At 39.9% G+C, this 17,551-nt stretch overlaps 1 protein-coding gene across 1 annotated transcript in view; it reads left to right on the top strand.

Moving 5' to 3' along the window:
• The first annotated feature begins 10,055 nt into the window (after positions 1-10,055).
• The window catches only part of srrm4 (serine/arginine repetitive matrix 4), a 66,270-nt gene continuing 58,774 nt past the window's right edge, over positions 10,056-17,551 (top strand). The window contains exon 1 of the mRNA XM_042420136.1: positions 10,056-10,979. Within this exon, the coding sequence (XP_042276070.1) occupies positions 10,777-10,979 (203 nt within the window). The 5' untranslated portion in view covers positions 10,056-10,776. The remainder of the gene's footprint in view (positions 10,980-17,551) is intronic.

The following is a 17,551-nucleotide window of genomic DNA, read 5'->3' as shown; positions in this document are numbered from 1 at the left end:
GGAGACTCATGATTTAATTTAGCAAGATGGGAGTGTCCTCTTACCCTTGCCCTGTGCAGCTGGGTCTCTCCTTCACACGCCCCTCCCTGACCGCCTCTTCACCCGCTGCTTACACTGTGCTGAATCACGGAATAAAGTATTTCAGAGTCTGCATGTCTGTTATGAAAAATGAGAGCCAGGGAGGGACATGCAGATGGTTGTTAGCTTTGTTTTGTTCTCTGTTCATTCACTGTGAGATCCATACATATGACTGAGATCGCATATTTTTACTACTTTTTCTTCTTTTTGACAAAATACCTCAATATCGATATTGCAACAATATTGCAGGGTTGAATATTTGTGCTTTCACAAAATATTTACACAATGAGATTTTTGATAAATAATCGTCAGTAATGTGGATATAATGACTAAGTGGGTAAATAATATAACAGCTAGAACAGTCTGGTAAGTTCAGAGAATGACATCACTTTACTGTAATGCAGCCTTTAAACCAGGGAAAGACAACACTTATGCCATATCACGATATTATGATATCAAAAATCTAAGACGATATCTAGTCTCATATCACAATATCAATATAATATAGATATATTCCCCAGCCTTACTAGTATAAATTTTGTTTATCTTTTTCTTACCTTTTTAAAATGTAAAGGAAAAAAGGTAGTTTTTGACAATTTCTGAGAGCTTTGATTCATAATAAAGGTAGCTACAAACGTCTGTTAGAGGAAATATTTGAACTTCAACCCAGAAAACTCATCAGAAAAGTTAAAATTGCATGCTCATGTTTTTAATTTTGGAAGTCTGTACAATTATTTCAGAACAAACGCACTTGTGTTCATCTCAAGAAGAAGCGCAAAGTCATTAATTTGGCAAGCACAGGACAAAACAATGCTGTGGAAGAAAACGTGGATAGTTTTATAAAAGTATCTATTTTTATACCTTTGACTGCATTATATAAAAATAATCATTGTGTAACTTGGCTGAACAAGCTTTTTGGGAAACATTTGCTTATATGAAAAACTTACATACAGTTTGATGTAATGTTTGTGATATAAATAACCAAGAATATCAAGGTTTCACATTTTTGCTAGTAGTAAGCAAACCTGCACTGTAAACAAAACAGCATTCCTGCACATGCTCAGTGGCCTCTGCCTTATATGGAACTACTCTCCTGAGACTGAAAATGTGATCGCTGTTATTAGTCTTTGGAGCCATTTCTAAATAAACTAAAGTGTCCAAAAGTCTTCGTAATGACGGGAACATATCACTCAGTGTGTGGCTCGTTTTTGGATAACAATGGAGAACTACAATACAGAAGAATAAGATATATCAGGCTTTGGATACACACACAATACTTGCAAGTAGGTTGAGTTCATTGTTTGTTTCGGCTCTGCACATGAGATTTGTTGACAATAAAAAAATATAGAAAATTGACAGCCTTATCCCTGAAGGTTTAGGAAAAGATTGTGGTTATGGTTGAAAGAAACCACAATCAAGACAAGATGTGAAAGGTTATCTCTGATGTCAACTGATGACACTTTATAAAAGCCAGCCATCCACTCAGCTCTTTTCCTAAGAGGATTTGCACCATAATAATGTCTCACTACTTCTTCCTCTGCTTTATAGAAGGGCAGTCATTATACAGTACCTGTAACCATGACCGCAAGGGGCTGTTAGTCAAGTGTATGCATAGATTGTTTTAATCTGCTTTAAAAAAAAAAAAAAACAATTCTGTAATTTGTCTGTTAGCATGAAATCAGATTTTGAAATGAAATTAAATTCTGAATTCTGCATAAGGATCATGTTTTCAAGCATCTCTGTGGAGTTATTTGCTCTCATCAGAGTTGAAATGCCACCCCATGACAAACTTACTAAAATATTACCGCTGCAAATGTGCTTGATTAGGAAAAGATCACCTTTTTCATTTTTAGTAATGGTTTCCTGTCTTTCTGCTTGTGATTATCAGATGCACATTATGAGAAATTAATTCCAAAGTCATGCACTTGTTTTCATCGGCACTGAGATTTTCTTTTAAAGATTTTCCTACAATCATTTTATTCGATTGGCTTTGTTTACTTCTTATCAGGACAATAAGATGTAGCCTATTGATTCCTGATGACATATGTGAAGGTGTCAGTCATGAAGGAGGATGAGGAGTTTTATTAAGCTGTTCTTTTTTTTTTTTTTTTGAAAAAGGCTGCACTTCCACATGATGTGAAATGTGGAGCGATATTGCTCAAGTTCATCATGCTGTGGTACCTCTGTGCTTATTTTATGTAACATTTTTTTCCTCTTTCAACATGTACATACATATATACAGTACCAATCAAAAGTCTGGACACACCTTCCCATTCACTTGAAATAGAAAGTGTGTCCAGACTTTTGACTGGTAATGTATGCTGTATACATAATACAAGTCTGCCATCATAAACAAAGAACAACCTTTCAACATTTCACTCTCTGTGTGATTTCCACCTATTTGTTATTTGCTCTTTGGTTAAAGCACATATTAAATTGGGCAATTTTCACATTTTTATTATCCTGAAAATGCATTAAGCCCCAAGTTTCTATGGTGACAACGTGCGCTGCAATGTAGTCAGCTGGGTTGTGAGGCATAATCTTTATTTTATCTCTCTACCTACAGGGAGGAAGAAGAGCCATGAGCTACAGCATGATGAGTAATTACAATGTGAGATTGACTGCTCATGGTTTTATCCAACGTTTCTAAAGCTGAGACACTTTTCTGCAGGTATCCACCCATCTCTGTGACAGTGGGGATAGATACAACTGGAAAATTAATTTGTATTCTGTATAATATGCTAATAGAAAGATTCAGTAAAGCAACATATCTCACCACATTTCCTGTCATTTTGCACCGTACTGTGGTTTTTCTATAAGGCTAAATCAGTCTTCTTGATTGAAGCGCTGTTATTTGTCAGTGTTTGGATGCTACAGTACATTTTTCAAACATACCAACAGTATTAGTTCCCCAAGCTGCTGCATTCATTTTGCAGCGTTTCTAACTCTCCTCTTTGTTAATTCTACTTTTATCTGAAAACCTCCTTACACCTTGGCACCCCAGTGCAACATCACACAATAGAGTGAAACCAGGTCTATTTACCTTCAGGTGCTGGGGGGGATGATCAAAATGCCATTTTCATGGAAGTCATTTCAAAATTGCTATAGCCTGAAAATTAAATATCTTATCTGGTTTGAGCAGCCTGAGCCAAGGCACCAAGAATTTGGGGTTTACATGTTAATGAGGGGATTCTGGGTAAACCATTAAACCAATCGAAGAGCTTGTGTCTTTGTTGGCAGTCATATTGCAACCCAGTAACAGTGAGAGCTGGGTTTTATCCTGTAATGTGTTGGTACTACTTTTAAAGTAATTTATAGTTTATAATTGAAAGAGGAGCCTCAAAGTTTTACTAGAGGGAGATTTATTTTAGTCATGTCGAACATTTCAAAACTTGTGTTTTTGTATAAATGTCTGCATAGTTACATCGTTATTGACGTAAAGCAGTGGGTCACCTATAGGCTGTATCTTAAATGAGTCGCTTGTTCATTCACTACTCTCTATATAATAAAACCTTAGTTTTTTCTCTGTAGTGACCAGTAAATCAAGACTTTGAACCCTTATAAACCATCACTGGCATCACTGACAATACAACAATAATTTCTGTATAAAATGCAACATTTTATTGTAGGATAGTGCATAAATTTCACACTCAGAATTCAGACAGACTTTCACCATCAGCCATTTTCTGTCCAGGTGTGATCAAGCCCCGGATAGGGATCTGCAGCCGACACTACTCAAATTTAATGTAGTTACTTTGCTAACAGTGCTATTAACAATGAAGCGCTCTCTTTTTTTATGAATGAAGCAGAGCTACTGCAGAGAGTTGGCTGATGAGAGAAAAATGGGCAACAGACAAACTTTTCATTAATGTAAACCACTTTATGAACAACAGCTCTGCCTGGCATGTACAAAACGGACAAGAGATTGATCAAAGCTCTGCAAAGCTCTTTGGCTGTGTAAAACATTTTTTGAGAGGCTACAGGAATACAAATTTCAGACGCTGCTTAGAGAATAGATGTTTTGTGTTCTGTATGAATATTCTCCAATGCACAGTCCCTCTGAGAATATATTGATGTGTAATAGAATTATGTAGCTTATTTATTCTTCTCGGTCAAAATTGTGTGACAGTGTAAACATGAATGAGCTTTTTAATCACAGCTTTTTGAGTTTGCAAGGTCATATCATTGATTCTCTTCCCATTGAATCGGTGTAACACTTTTTCAATGCAACTTGTCTCAAACCATGTACTAAAGGCTAACACAATGTTTTAACAGCTGCAACCTGATTAATGGGATTAATGGGAATCCTAGTTGAGCATCTGATTTTACCAACGCAATGTTAAACACATTGTAATGTACATGATCAGGCCGTTCCCCACAGTAACTGTCTGTTCTCCTAGAAATTACTTTTATATAATACTTAATTGTTTTCCCAACTATGTTATGTTGACTGAAGTAATTTCTACCTGGATTATGTTCACATATGCTTTTTCAACCGAATTAAGCACTACATTTAAATATCACACTGAAGTCAGAGGGAGGAGGTCAGGATGGATGTTGGGTGTAGAAGACACAGGATTCAGACTTTAGTTCCTTGTGTGGTTCAGTATAGGCAACAAAAGCACTTTGGTTAAGGTTAGTGAAAGATTGTGATTTTGGTTAAATGTTATATCACGTTGTGATTCAAGTGATGCAGACTTTTTTCCCTGTATTAAGTCGCGACCTCTTTCCCTAACATTAACCAAGTTCTGCCAATGCCAAAACATAACCATTAAAAAGTTTAATAATGCTGTTGTCACTACCAGAAGATATTGAACTGCAAGATCAGTTATTTTGGCCAAAAAAAAAAGAAATACATTTGTCAAATTTTGCAACTTGCCAAATACATTAACAACATTTTTCATGATGTTGTGAGAAAATGTAATTTGACCAGAATTACGTTTCCTACAAAACGTATTTGCCGTCGCAGGCGACAGGGTTGCTGTGTTTACATACTTTTATATGCTTTGTGATACAGAGTGACGGTGGACTACACACATACTAGAACTGGAGTTACATCCAACTAACCATCATGTCTTATCACTGAACAGGAGATTACAGTTGTGCAGGTGCTGCATTTATCCATTCATAGAGCAGCTATTGAGTTGAACTGAAGGTCTGCAGTGTAATATGGTGTATTGACTGAAAAGACACATCAAGTCGCAGCCCTGACATGTCGTTACATTTTTGAGGAGGCATGCGCGTCCTAAACTCAAAGCCCTCTAAGGTACAGCATAATTTCTTAACTCAGTCTTATTTCAGTCTATAATATAACATTTAAATTACATTTGTTGTTGATCAACTCAAATACACCAAATATGCAGTTTCTTGAAATTCTCTATTCTAAATCTAATAAATCTTTCTCTTGCTATCTTGATCTGGAGGCTGCTTTACCCCTCCAGGCACTGGTATTTATTTCCCTGCTAGTATTTTTATGGCATCATTTGTCTATTTTGTGCAAGCATGATGAGACAAGTAATGCAAAGTACAACTTTATGCAGCTTTGTATTAAACTTCCTAAGGCAGCCGACAACTTGGACAGATGTACACCTGTGGAAAAAGCACAGAAGCATAAGATTAATCATTGTGTGACAAAAACATGAATCACAAATGTTTGGAAACCAAGAATTGTCAAATATGGAGACTTCACATTTTTCATATTTCTCGTTTTCAGGGCTCATTAGCTGAAATATAAAGTTTACCACTCTGCCCTAAACATAAAAACTAAAAATTCAATAACACAACAGTAAAAAAAAGTAGAGCCAAGAAACGTTATTACTGTCATATCTCTTCAAAACTTTTTTGAAAGTAAGCTCGGCTGTCCTGAATGCTGTGGTGACAGCTTATCCCCAGATAATACCAGCAATTGATTTCTCTTGAAGTTTTGTGGAGGTGTGCATTCTGAAAAGAGAAAATGAAAAAGAAAAGAACAATGTGATAAAGGGGGAAAAAAAAATGTTTGTTTTTTTTTTTTCATGTGAGTTTCACCAGAACAAAAATAACTTTGAAATTATGCATCAGTGGCAAAAGTAGCACAAAAAGAAACGTTATCGACTTGAATTCTCATCGGTAAAGAGAAAGGAACATTACATTTCTGAACAATTTGTCTTTTCCCTTTCTTGTCGAATAGATCTGTGATGTAAAAAAAAAAAAAAAATCCATAGAGATGAATCCATCTGCTCTAACAACTGCAATTACTGTCAGCTTGAGATCTGACAGTTCAACGTAATAGAGCCCCTTCAATAACTTTTTATACATTCTCGCTACGTCTTTTAAAAAAAAAAAAAAATTCAACTAATTTGTGATTTACTTTGAATGGATGCTCTTCACGTTGGCTGTGTATCAGCTTACCCAGAAAATTACAGATGACTGTTCAGTTGTCTTGTTAATTGGCTTAAAGTTGTTGATGTACCGTTACGTGAAAACAAGCTCAATCAGAAACGATATCAGCGTTGGATGTTATGTGTTTTCTTTACATTAATAGTACCATCATGAAGAATGTGATAAAGTCTCCTATATGTATGTGATGTCATGTAACACTTCAAAACCAATTACCGTCACCAGGTGCAACTCTCTCCATGAAAACACGAAGGCTAACACATGAAGTGATTGTCTCTCTCGTCGTTTAATGACTTTTTTCCACAACAGCTTTGTGTCCTTCAGCTCAACTTTCCATATAAAAACCACAGCTAGCAAAAGCACTTCATAAAAACACTCAGCAGGAGGAAGTCCACCCCATTGCCCTCAGCGCAGCCCTCCAATATAACCTTGACTTCATCTCACGGCAGAAACGGCTGTTTGATATTCCCCACCATAAATGAAACATATTCTGTGTTTTTCGCTGGACCGGCTCGACTCTGCCCTCTGGTTTGATTTGAGAGCGCCTCAGCTCTGTCTTTATGCAAAGCACACAGATGAAGCAGCCACTTATCATTAAGTGGCTGGTGTTGTTATACATCAAGGTTCCATGTTATCAGCTAATATATGCATTATTAATCCAGGCGAGATACCGGGCTATGTCTTTATGCATACCTATTAGCAGAGAGATATTAATTCCCACCCACGCCCACAACCCCTCATTAGGGGAAAGTGAAGTTCACATGACGATATTGTCAGTTCAGTGTGTGAAAACCTGTTTGACACCTTGTCCACACACATTGCTAGGGAGTTCTGTGGATTTGATCATATATACAGTAGGAATTAGTCAAAGTCATCCAGAGCAGATGTATTTACAATCAGCAATCAGTATTTACAATGAGGCAGAACAGTTGAAAGGACCACCGGCTGTCCTGGGACCTTTCTCTCCCTTGGCTGTCGGTTCCTAATTCATCAGATGACAGAACTTTTCCATGTGTTGTTGTGGAGTGCATGGACAAACAACATATTTTGTTTGTATAATTTGGAGGACTTTTCTGAGTCAGAGATATAGAGGCAAAACAGATGATATCAATTATTAATCGATTATCGATTGATTGCCATTCATAATTTAATCAATTAAATATATATTAATTTATAATTTATCCAAAGATGAAAAGCTGCAGCTTCACTCTGCTCACAGTGACAGTCATGTGGATGAACACATTAGGAAGTTGTAAGAAATCCACAGAGTTGTGGTCTGGTGGCTGTCCGGTTTAGCTAGCTATCTGAGGCTAATGCTAATGCCAAGCTTGCATCTTCAGCAGAGGCAGTGAGTGAGAGAGAGCTGTACTGTAGCTGTGGTGCTAATGTACCGGACAAGCAGAAATCTAATTACACGTTTCGAAGAAAAATCAAAAGTAAAGTGATGAACTGTGTAAGTGACACTACCTTGCTTTGAGCATAAATGTATTTTTTCTGTGGCTAAATGGTGAAAGATTTCCTGGACTGATTAAACTGGAGCGACAGTATTTGTGCGCCCACGTGACATCTATGCAGCTAAGCAGCTGTAAATCAGGTATACGTATTATTTTATATAAAACCAGTCAGACTGAGGTCCGTTTTTTGGGAGATTGGTTTAACCTGATTTATATTTAATCGATAATCTTACAGGTTACTTACTGTTGAAGGCTACAGCACTTTTGATTCAAACAAAAAGGGTCGGAATTTATTTTTAATTGTTAGATACGTCCAACACATGTAATCTTACTTAATTTATGTCCTCTAATGAAGCTGGAAGTTGTGCAGCATTGTTTGCTGTGTTTAATACTTTGGATTTTGTCGAGCCAATCGTTGAATAGCGACAGACTGGAGCTCCGCAATTTCTGATTTTGCGTCAAACATAGGTCACATCAGTGGCTAAAAGATGGTTTGTTAATGATTAATCTACTATTGATTGTCAACATGGCCGACTATCGATGAAGGAAATTGCTTAAAATCTGCATTCCTAAGAGTATGTATATGAAATATCACAGATTAGCACTTTAAAAAGCTAAAATAAATTGCTTAAAACATTTGAGAGTGCACAGTTTCAGTGGTATACAAGTGCCTCTCCATGATATAGTAAGAAAAGTGAAGTTCTACATTTAAGCTCTCAGTATATCAGCTCAATTTGCTGTCTCATATTACAGCTTGTAACCAATTCCAAGAGTCTATAAATAGTATTTGTCCTTTAAAGTATTACACAGACTTGTATATAGCTTAAACCCTGTAATATCCCTGTAGCAGTTTGTCCCACATCAATAATCCCTACCAAGATTTCCAAGCAGAGTTTCATACGTTACAGCAGTGGCAAGCAGAGAAGAAAGGAACAGAGGAGGAGGGAGGGAGGGAGGTTTTGGAGGGGGGGGTCGGGGGGTGGTTGAGCTGTTGCTGTGTGTTATGTGTCGTGTAGAAGCAGAGTGGAGAGGAGAGGAGGAGGTATCCAACGGCAGGGAAAAGCTGAAACCCCCGGGGGAGGTTTGTGTCAGCCACATGCTCCGGCTGGTCCTCACAGAGCCAGGCCTTTTTGTTATGCTGATTTACTCTGCCTTTTGTCCAAGACACTGATGGAGTGTATGTGTGTGTGTGTGTGCGTGTGTGTGTGAGGGAAAAGGACAAGAAAGAAAGAGACTCATAGAGTTTACTGCATATTGCAGACTATACATACAGAAGACATATTACTTATTACACACATGCTGTGTAATAAGGGAAGTTGAAAGTACTCAGAAAGATTATGTGACAAAGTTTCCAACACGACTCTACGATAATTCTTAGAGATACAATACAATACATACTACAAGAATGGTGACAAATCAACACTATGGATTTATGATTATTTTGTTTATTTAGATTTCTACATTATTTCAACAGTCTTCTGTATACTCATACTATACATGTAAAGAAAATGTTGAAAATTAAAGGGACTCTAATTTGTTAAGAATACATAAACAGTCAACCTTTGTTTGTGCAACTAATGCAACTAGTGATTATTTTTAGTATTGATTAATCTTCTAATTATTTTATCAATTTCATCCTTTGGCCTAATCAAATAACGCCCATCACAGTTTTCCAGAGCCTGAGATGACATCTACAAATGTCTCGTTTTGTCTGACCAACAGTCCAAAACCCAAAGAGATTCAGCTGAAAATGAGATAAAACAGAGAAAGCAGCAAATCTCACATCGGAAAAGGAAGAGTATTTGTTTAAAAAGTGACTAACTCGATCGATTGATTGTAAGATTATCTGCCAATTAATCCTCTGTTGATGAACTAATTGATTAAATGACTAATTGTTCCAGCTCTACTATTTACTGAAAGAAAGAAATGATGAAAGGAAGGAAGGAAAATGAAGGAAGGAACGACAGGAGGGAGACACAAAGAAAGAAAGACAGAAAGAAATTGAAAGAAAGAAAGTGATGCTTCCATGAGTCAGGATGAATCTAATTATGGATATAGTAGAGCGAGACAAGTGAGACACAGAGAGAGAGAGAGAGAGAGAGGATGACAGAAGGTGTCCCTCTCCCTTGTGTCCAGCCCCTAACTTTGACGTCACAGGCTGAAAGACACAAAACAAGCCGCTCTCCGCTGAGCTCCTCACTCGATTTCCACTCGCACACTCTCCAGCGCACATTCATGCTTGCCCTCAGACACGCCGCAACACTTGTCTCGACACCCGCTCAGCCTTCAGCCGCTGTGCGTAGGCGTCCAATCAACTCTAAACCAAAACACTGCACTCAAGCAACAAGAAAGCCACTCTGTCTGTCACTCCTCACTCCAGCAGAAGGACTGAAACATGCTTCATTTCTCGTAAGTGATGCCTAATTCTGTGTGAAACTGCCGACGGGAGCGCACACGAAGGGGGGGGGGAAAGGAGCGCTCCGACTCCCAATCCCGACCCAGACCCCATCCCACAAAGCAGCAGATGTGACAGAAAAAGAGAGGCGGAGAGAGAAACACAATCTCCCCCACGCCTCCTTCCCTCATCTGGGAGAACAATACCCAGCCTCCAGTTGGAGAGGGTCAGCTTTTGTCCCTCTCCCCATGCTCCCACTCAAGAGCGAAGAGCAGACGGACGCGCTGACACACTGACCTGCTGCTGTGAGAGGAGAAGACGGTGCAAAACAGTCGCTGCGCTCGACACAGTTTGATTCAGTACTTGGACAGCTCCTGAGCGACAACCAGTGTGAGTGTGTGTGTTTCCATGACTGACTTTATCTGGTGAGGTACAACAGCACAGGTTTGGTTTGGAGACCGAGAACCACCAATGCAGCCCCCTTGTTCGCTCCAGCTCGGCCCCTGTGGCCCCTCTCCGTCCTTAGGATCGCAGGGCAGCACCGCCAGCCTCCAGCAGCTGGAAGAGAAGCAGCTCTTTGAGAAGTTTTGGAAGGGGACTTTCAAGGCTGTGGCAACCCCGAGACCGGAGAGCGTCATCATGGCCAGCATCACCGCCCGCAGGAGGGTGATTGAGTGAGTTCTCTACTTTGTAATTGCAGTCAAAAAACATGCATACATTGTCTTCTTTCTTTCCCTTTTGAAAGATATTTGCTACTCAGTTACCCTAATGAGTGTTGTCAAAGATTGTCAAGCTTTTGCTTTTTGAGCAAGTAACCCTCAACTGCAACACATGCTTGTTCATACAAAACATCAGCACGTTTTTGGACCCTGATAGTTGTTGTTTAACAATGTTCTAGATTTGCCGATGCCAGAAACAACACAACAAACAATATCTTTTGTGTCACATAGGTATCCTTGTTGTGTACTCAAGCTAAGACATTAGCATAGAGGACGGTCAGTTTTAAAGATTCTAATATCTAATTTAAGATGTAAGTTTGAGAAATCCAGATTTGGTTGGATTTTTTTTCTGCTGACGATCTTGTGACATAAAGAGCAAGTTGATCAATTCTCCCCCCCATAGATCATGCTTTTTTACAGGTCTAAAGATGGCTAGTTTTCTTGTTGAAACTGGGATGAATAACGTGTTGTTAAAACCTGCTGCTCGCTTGAAATATAGTCAATTAAATGTTGACGAAACAATGGTTATACTGTGTAACCTAGACACCTAAAAACTTTCAAACAAAATGTGACCACAGACGCCAAGACATCTCTTGACCCCAAAACCAGCAATTAACCTTTTAAGAGGTAAAGAACTCCAGATTTGTCTTTGGTGTTGATCTATCATCAAACATACATCTACATGAGTATCTGCTTCTATATGCAGCAGGACACATGTGACATACAGCCAAACACAGCCGGCATGAAGGGTGTGATGTTCAGTTAATTGTCCCCTTTAAAGGTCATGTGGCAGCATCGCCATGCCTCTAATGTCAGACTTGTCCCGTCTTCCCCTTTTGACATGGCTTTGTGCCAGAGTCACTGCTGAAGGAGCAACATGTCACGTGTCTGTTTCTGCACTTTCATCCCTCCGACCAAAGGTTAGCTGCACGCTCAGCCTGGGAGGAAGGAGAAGGAAGGATGAAAGTCTTTTGCCCTTTCTCCTCCTTATTCCTCCTCTCTTCTTTTTATCCCATCTTAGCTCCTGTCTGCACAATCGACCATCATCTTCTGACTTTTGATGACTTTATCTGTTTTATTACGCACTGCTCTACACATCAGAAGCAACTACAGTGCTTTGACTTTGACGAAGGCTTACTATACATGCAACAGCTCACATAATAAATGTTCATACACGCAGAACATTTATACAACCTTACAAACACACACAAGCGCATGCGTATTCGCATACTAAATGATGTAGCTTGCTTGGGTGACCTTTGAATGGTTTTGACACCCACTATCAACTTTCTCTTATGTGAAATTAGCTATGTTAATGAGGATTAGAATGGCCCATTTCATCCTACATCGGCACAGGCTGCGGAAAGACACACTGAACCAGATAATGTGTCTTTAATGGCTTCTATTACAGCAGGACCATAATGCTGCACATGGCCTGGTTATAAAGGATTTTATTAGCTTGTAGTATATGACCAAAAAACACTTTTTATGGCAAGAATATGACCAAGTATGCTTTGACTTCATTGTGCCCCAGCTCAGTGATCCAAGCAAAAACTGAAGTCCTAATTTTCCTGTCAATCAGCCAGCAAGAGTTTAATCTATTTGCGCAAACTGGGGAAAAAACATTAGAAACAAAGCAAATGAACCCACAAAAAAAAAGAAATGTGATATGGCTGGCTGCCATGAACTGAGCAGCCTTTCTGAAATAGCCGGAGACTCTGAAGCAGGGCCCAGCTGTCTCTTCAGCTTTAGCTTCACTAGGAAGGAAGCTCTCCTCAAGTGGCTTTGCCCCTCCACGGGCTCCGTCCGGGTGACAGTGACGATGATGGCAGCATGGCAGGGGCAGACGAGAGCGAACGTCCCCAGAGAGCAGACATAATGTCGCTAATTCGCTCGGGTCTGTTTGTGTAAGACGACGGCAGCCTCCCCGTCGGTCCAACGTCCCTCTCTCGCTCGAGCCTTGTGTGTATTTGCAGGAGGGAGAAAACGCAGAGGGACTTTTGGGTGATACATATTGTAAATAATGAGTAAAACACAACAAACAAACACAACACCCAGAGAATGTGGATGCAAGAGGAGGCTCGGGCGTCTTCCCTCCCTCCATACTGCACTGTTGATTTTTCCCGAGCAGAGTGTGACTGGGGAATGCTTAGACCATCAGAATGCATGGCCTTAGGCCTGCTCCTCTGCCTCTTTCTCTCCAAGAGGAAACATCATTATTCACTGTGGATAACTGAGGGGTGATGAACAAAAGGCAGTGGAAGTGAGGCGGGCATTATGTACAACAAGCAGTGAGGGAACGAAGAGAGAAGACAGAAGGAGAGCCACAATGAGATGTTTCATGTTCAATCAGCAATCTCTGTTTGTCCTCGCCTTTCCTTTCCTTTCCTTTCCGTTCTCCTCCTCCTGTCTTTACTCCTGAAATAAAAATGCTGGAGGGGCCCGAGAGCCACAGAGGAGTAATTAGAGTTTGTTGTTCTCCCTCTGTCCTCCCTGTCTCCTCCTCTTCAGGCCAGTCACAGAGAAGAGGGGAGGAGTTCACTGGCTCTGTGTAGCCGGGTGGGGCTTTACTCGAAACCATTATGACCCTGCAAGCTGTTTTGTTCATGGGGGGGCTTCTCATTAAAAATGCAGCTTGGCTAACTTTGGGTTATGCGATTGTGTGTGTGTGTGTGTGTGTGTGTGTGTGTGTTTGAGAGGGTTTGTGTGCATCCATGTGCATCTGTACTGGAGATGTTTTCCAGCAATTGCAAGGGTTTGAAATGAGAGCGTGTGCCTGCGTGCTTACGTGTGTGTGTGTGTGTTTGTGTGTGTGTGTTTGTGTGTGTGTGTTGCTGCTGTGTTAGTGGGGTCTTGTCCAACTCTGTGGCAGATGGCAGGCTCGAGAGTGCAAGGCGAGGGTGGGGAGAAAGCGTGTGTTTGTGTGTGTATGTGGTGGTGGGGAGGGGGGGTTCAGGCCTCTTAGCAGATGCTGGTTTAACGAGGAAGAGAGGAAAAGGGTTTGGAGGGGCTTGTACACTGACAGCACCATGGGGAATATTCAGCAGGGTAGACAAAATAACGGGAACACCTTACACTACGATGCAGTGCAGTCACACTACAGCCTCAAAAACAACCAAGGAGTCAAATCGACAACATCTTCAAAGTGGTCTGATCAAAATCGGATCATTAAAATTGGATTGTTAGTCATTGCAGGGGTGTTGTACTCAATTACATTAGATTAGGTTTTTTATTTATTGTTTGTCATGAATTCTGTTTCTGAGGTTGTTTCTGGTGTCCTTATATACACTCCATTGATTAGTCCACCAAGGTAAAATGGCTTGAATTCAGTTTTTTCAAGACTCTTTCAACCTCACTTTTCAAAACACAATACACTCAAATCTCTTCCATCTTTTAATATTTATTGATAATAAATTTTAAAAAAATACAGTTGACCTTGACCATCCTTGTACTAAACTATCAACTGTTTTCAAAAAAAATCTAGTTTCTTTTAGGACAAATACAAAAACCAGTGGAGCCCTCAAAATGGCTTAAGTCTAGTTCCTCATTTAGCCCTCTTGGGCTTAAAGTTCTCAATTTAGAAATCTGGAACGCCTCCTTCTTAAGGAGCAACTTCGCTAAATGTACCCCTCTCTTCGACAGACCTGTTTCTAAATTGGGCACTTTAAGCCTGAGTGGGTCCTTATTTGAACAGGAAAACTGTGTGAGCACAACTATGGCAAGTATAGTGTAGGTCAAAGCTGACCCAGGTTTGTAAACTATAAATCGTTCACCCTTGTTTCTCTTCCAAATAAGATTGTCTAAGCTCAGGGTTTCTGTAAAGCCTGAATGATTGTGTCACTGCTCAGGGTCCTTTCCTTTTCCAAATTCTTTCTAGCAACAGCAACAGTTGTTGTGTTCATTCCTGAACCAGAATTATCCTTTGACACTGTGTTTTTCTGGCCTACATTAGCATTGCAAAATTGGCTAAATCTACGGTGGCCATTAGGCTCGGGCAGTAATTATTTTTTCATACCTTAATACCTTCCCGACATTTCACATTTGCAACAGCTAATGGATGATGCTCTTTGAGGTGCGAATGGAGGTTTGGGCCTGTATACTCTTTTAGAACTGCTTGTTGGAGGCTCGAATAGCTTCCTGGCTTTTCACTCTGCACTGCAGCGGTGCCATTCGAAACAACTATAAACACTTTATATGAACAAATTCTGATTGAGCGTAAAGCGACCGTTCTTTCGCCACAACTTTCTTGTTCTTGTAATAGTGCACACAGCTTCGTCCATGTCAGATGACTCGCCTAGATCATCGGACCTGAACCCAAAATACTCCAAAATGTTTTTATTTTTTACGAGTCCTGTACATCCACTGGCGCTCCCCATCTTTATCAGCTGAGCCTGTTCCACCAGTATATCATATCATGACTAATTGACCTCAGGTGGAACATGTTGTGCACTACAGTATATTATGTTAACAGAGCGTTTCTGTATCAGTTTAATAAAAAAAGGAGTGCATGTTTTTTTGTTGGAATTTCTGAATACCGTTGTATCCCGTTATACCGTAATACCTAGTGGCCATCTTTGTGCTGATGCACACAGAATAAAAGCATAAAAAATTGGAATAAATTAATATAAGATATAGAGTCTCAAAAACATCAAGGAGTCCCCCCCCCCCCTCGGGACAAAGCATCTCTCTTTCTCTCTCTGTGAGAATGACAGACGTGATTTAGTGACGGACGAGGGGTTTGTCTGCCGTTATACATCTCTCTGTCTGTGCTTCTGCTCTCTTCATCGCTGAGTATCTTTACCCGACTCACATCAGTATCTCTCTCCTTCCTTCTCTCAGTATCTTTTCAGTGCGCGTTAACTCGCCCTCTCTGTGTCTGTGTCACATTACTCAGAGCACACAGGATGCGGGTGCTGAGGCATGCTGACAACAGAGCAGGAGATGATGCCGACTCCCCAGGCTGGAATAGGGCTTATCGCCAAAATGGATTCACATTTGATATTGATTCCCGCATAGCCAATCCATGTGAATCAAACCAGTGTCTGTGGCTTAACACTTGATGCACCGTTCCACTGTGTTTTACAGCAGGATGCATTGAGTATGTCGGGGGAATAGGAGCTATAGCAGAAATGCAAATTGGGACTGTGGATTTATATTTGACATTGATTTCTGCATGGCTAATCCATTTGAATCAAACTAGTGTCTTATGATTAACACCTGATACACTGTCACAGCATGTAGCTGTGCATTACAAGCCATTTAAAGGTGCAGTGTGTAGGATTTAGTGACATCTAGCGAAACGGACTTGGCAGAAATGGAATATAATATTCATAAATATGCCATAATTAGTATATAATCACCTGAAAATAAGAATTGTTGTGTTTTTGTTACCTTAGAATGAGCTCTTTATATCTACATAAGGAGCGGGTCCTCTTCCAAGGAGCCTGCCATGTTGCACTGCCATGTTTCTACAGTAGCCCAGAAAGGACAAACCAAACACTGCCTTTAGAGAGGTCCTTTCACATTTTTTGCAAGTTTTGCAGCTACTGTAGGTTCTCCTACACACTTGGGAGGGGAGGGGGGGATTCAGTTTGTTGCAATCTGTAACCTCTAACGCGTTAAATACCATTAAATCCTACACATGGCACCTTTAAAGAAACCAAGATAGATTGTTACTTTTGGATGAGGACCTCTTAAGAAAATATGAGCTTTTCAATCACTAAGGAAGAGTTGTTTACAGTTTAAAGATCAAGCATTTTTGAGTTTATCAATGGGGTTTTTAAAGAATGAACACCCCAAAAAACAAAATTTCATTCCACTTTGAACGAATTTCAAAGCCTTCTACCCAACAAGAGCTAACCAAAGGATAATTTTAACATCAGTGTAGAAAGTGATGATGCACTACTTTAGGCCATCTCATCAAAACATTCCAAATGTAGTTTTAGAAAATCAAAATGTTACTGCTTGCTTGCTATATTGTAGAGGAATTATTCAATAAATTCTAATTTTGTCAGATTTTCAATCATTATAAAGTACAAGACTGTTTTAGAAAGTAGCAGCAATTATTTGTTGTTGCAATAATCCATTTTGGTGCTACTGCATCTATAATATTTGCAGGGAAATAATAACCTGCAGTGGCTATTGCTATATTAGTTGAGGGAATTATTGCTAAATAGTTGCAGGATGGGGGACTTTTTTGAGGGCTGTTAATGTAACTGCAATTTTATTCTCACATAGATTAAAAGATGTAATATGTAAGATTTGGCCTCCTGCTGCAAACAAATAGGGGGCTGCATATCACCAGAAAGCACAGTCTCCCTCCCCCCACCCCCTCTCCCAGGATCTCCGCCATTGCTGGCTGGTTGCTCGGGGCAGCGCTACTTCCTCTTCCTCTCATGTTGGATTGAGGGCAGACTGGACGCCACAATGACTTTCTATTGCCCTTGAGGTACAAAGTGGTATTATGAGACAGAACAGGCTGGGGCTAGCTGGTTAGCATGCTAACTCCAGTAGGTATCTCTGCAAAA

Source organism: Thunnus maccoyii, chromosome 9 (genome assembly GCF_910596095.1).
Source record: "Thunnus maccoyii chromosome 9, fThuMac1.1, whole genome shotgun sequence".
Classification (NCBI taxonomy): domain Eukaryota; kingdom Metazoa; phylum Chordata; class Actinopteri; order Scombriformes; family Scombridae; genus Thunnus; species Thunnus maccoyii.
Note: the sequence above shows the minus strand (reverse complement) of the source record. Positions and strands in the feature narration are given on the sequence as shown.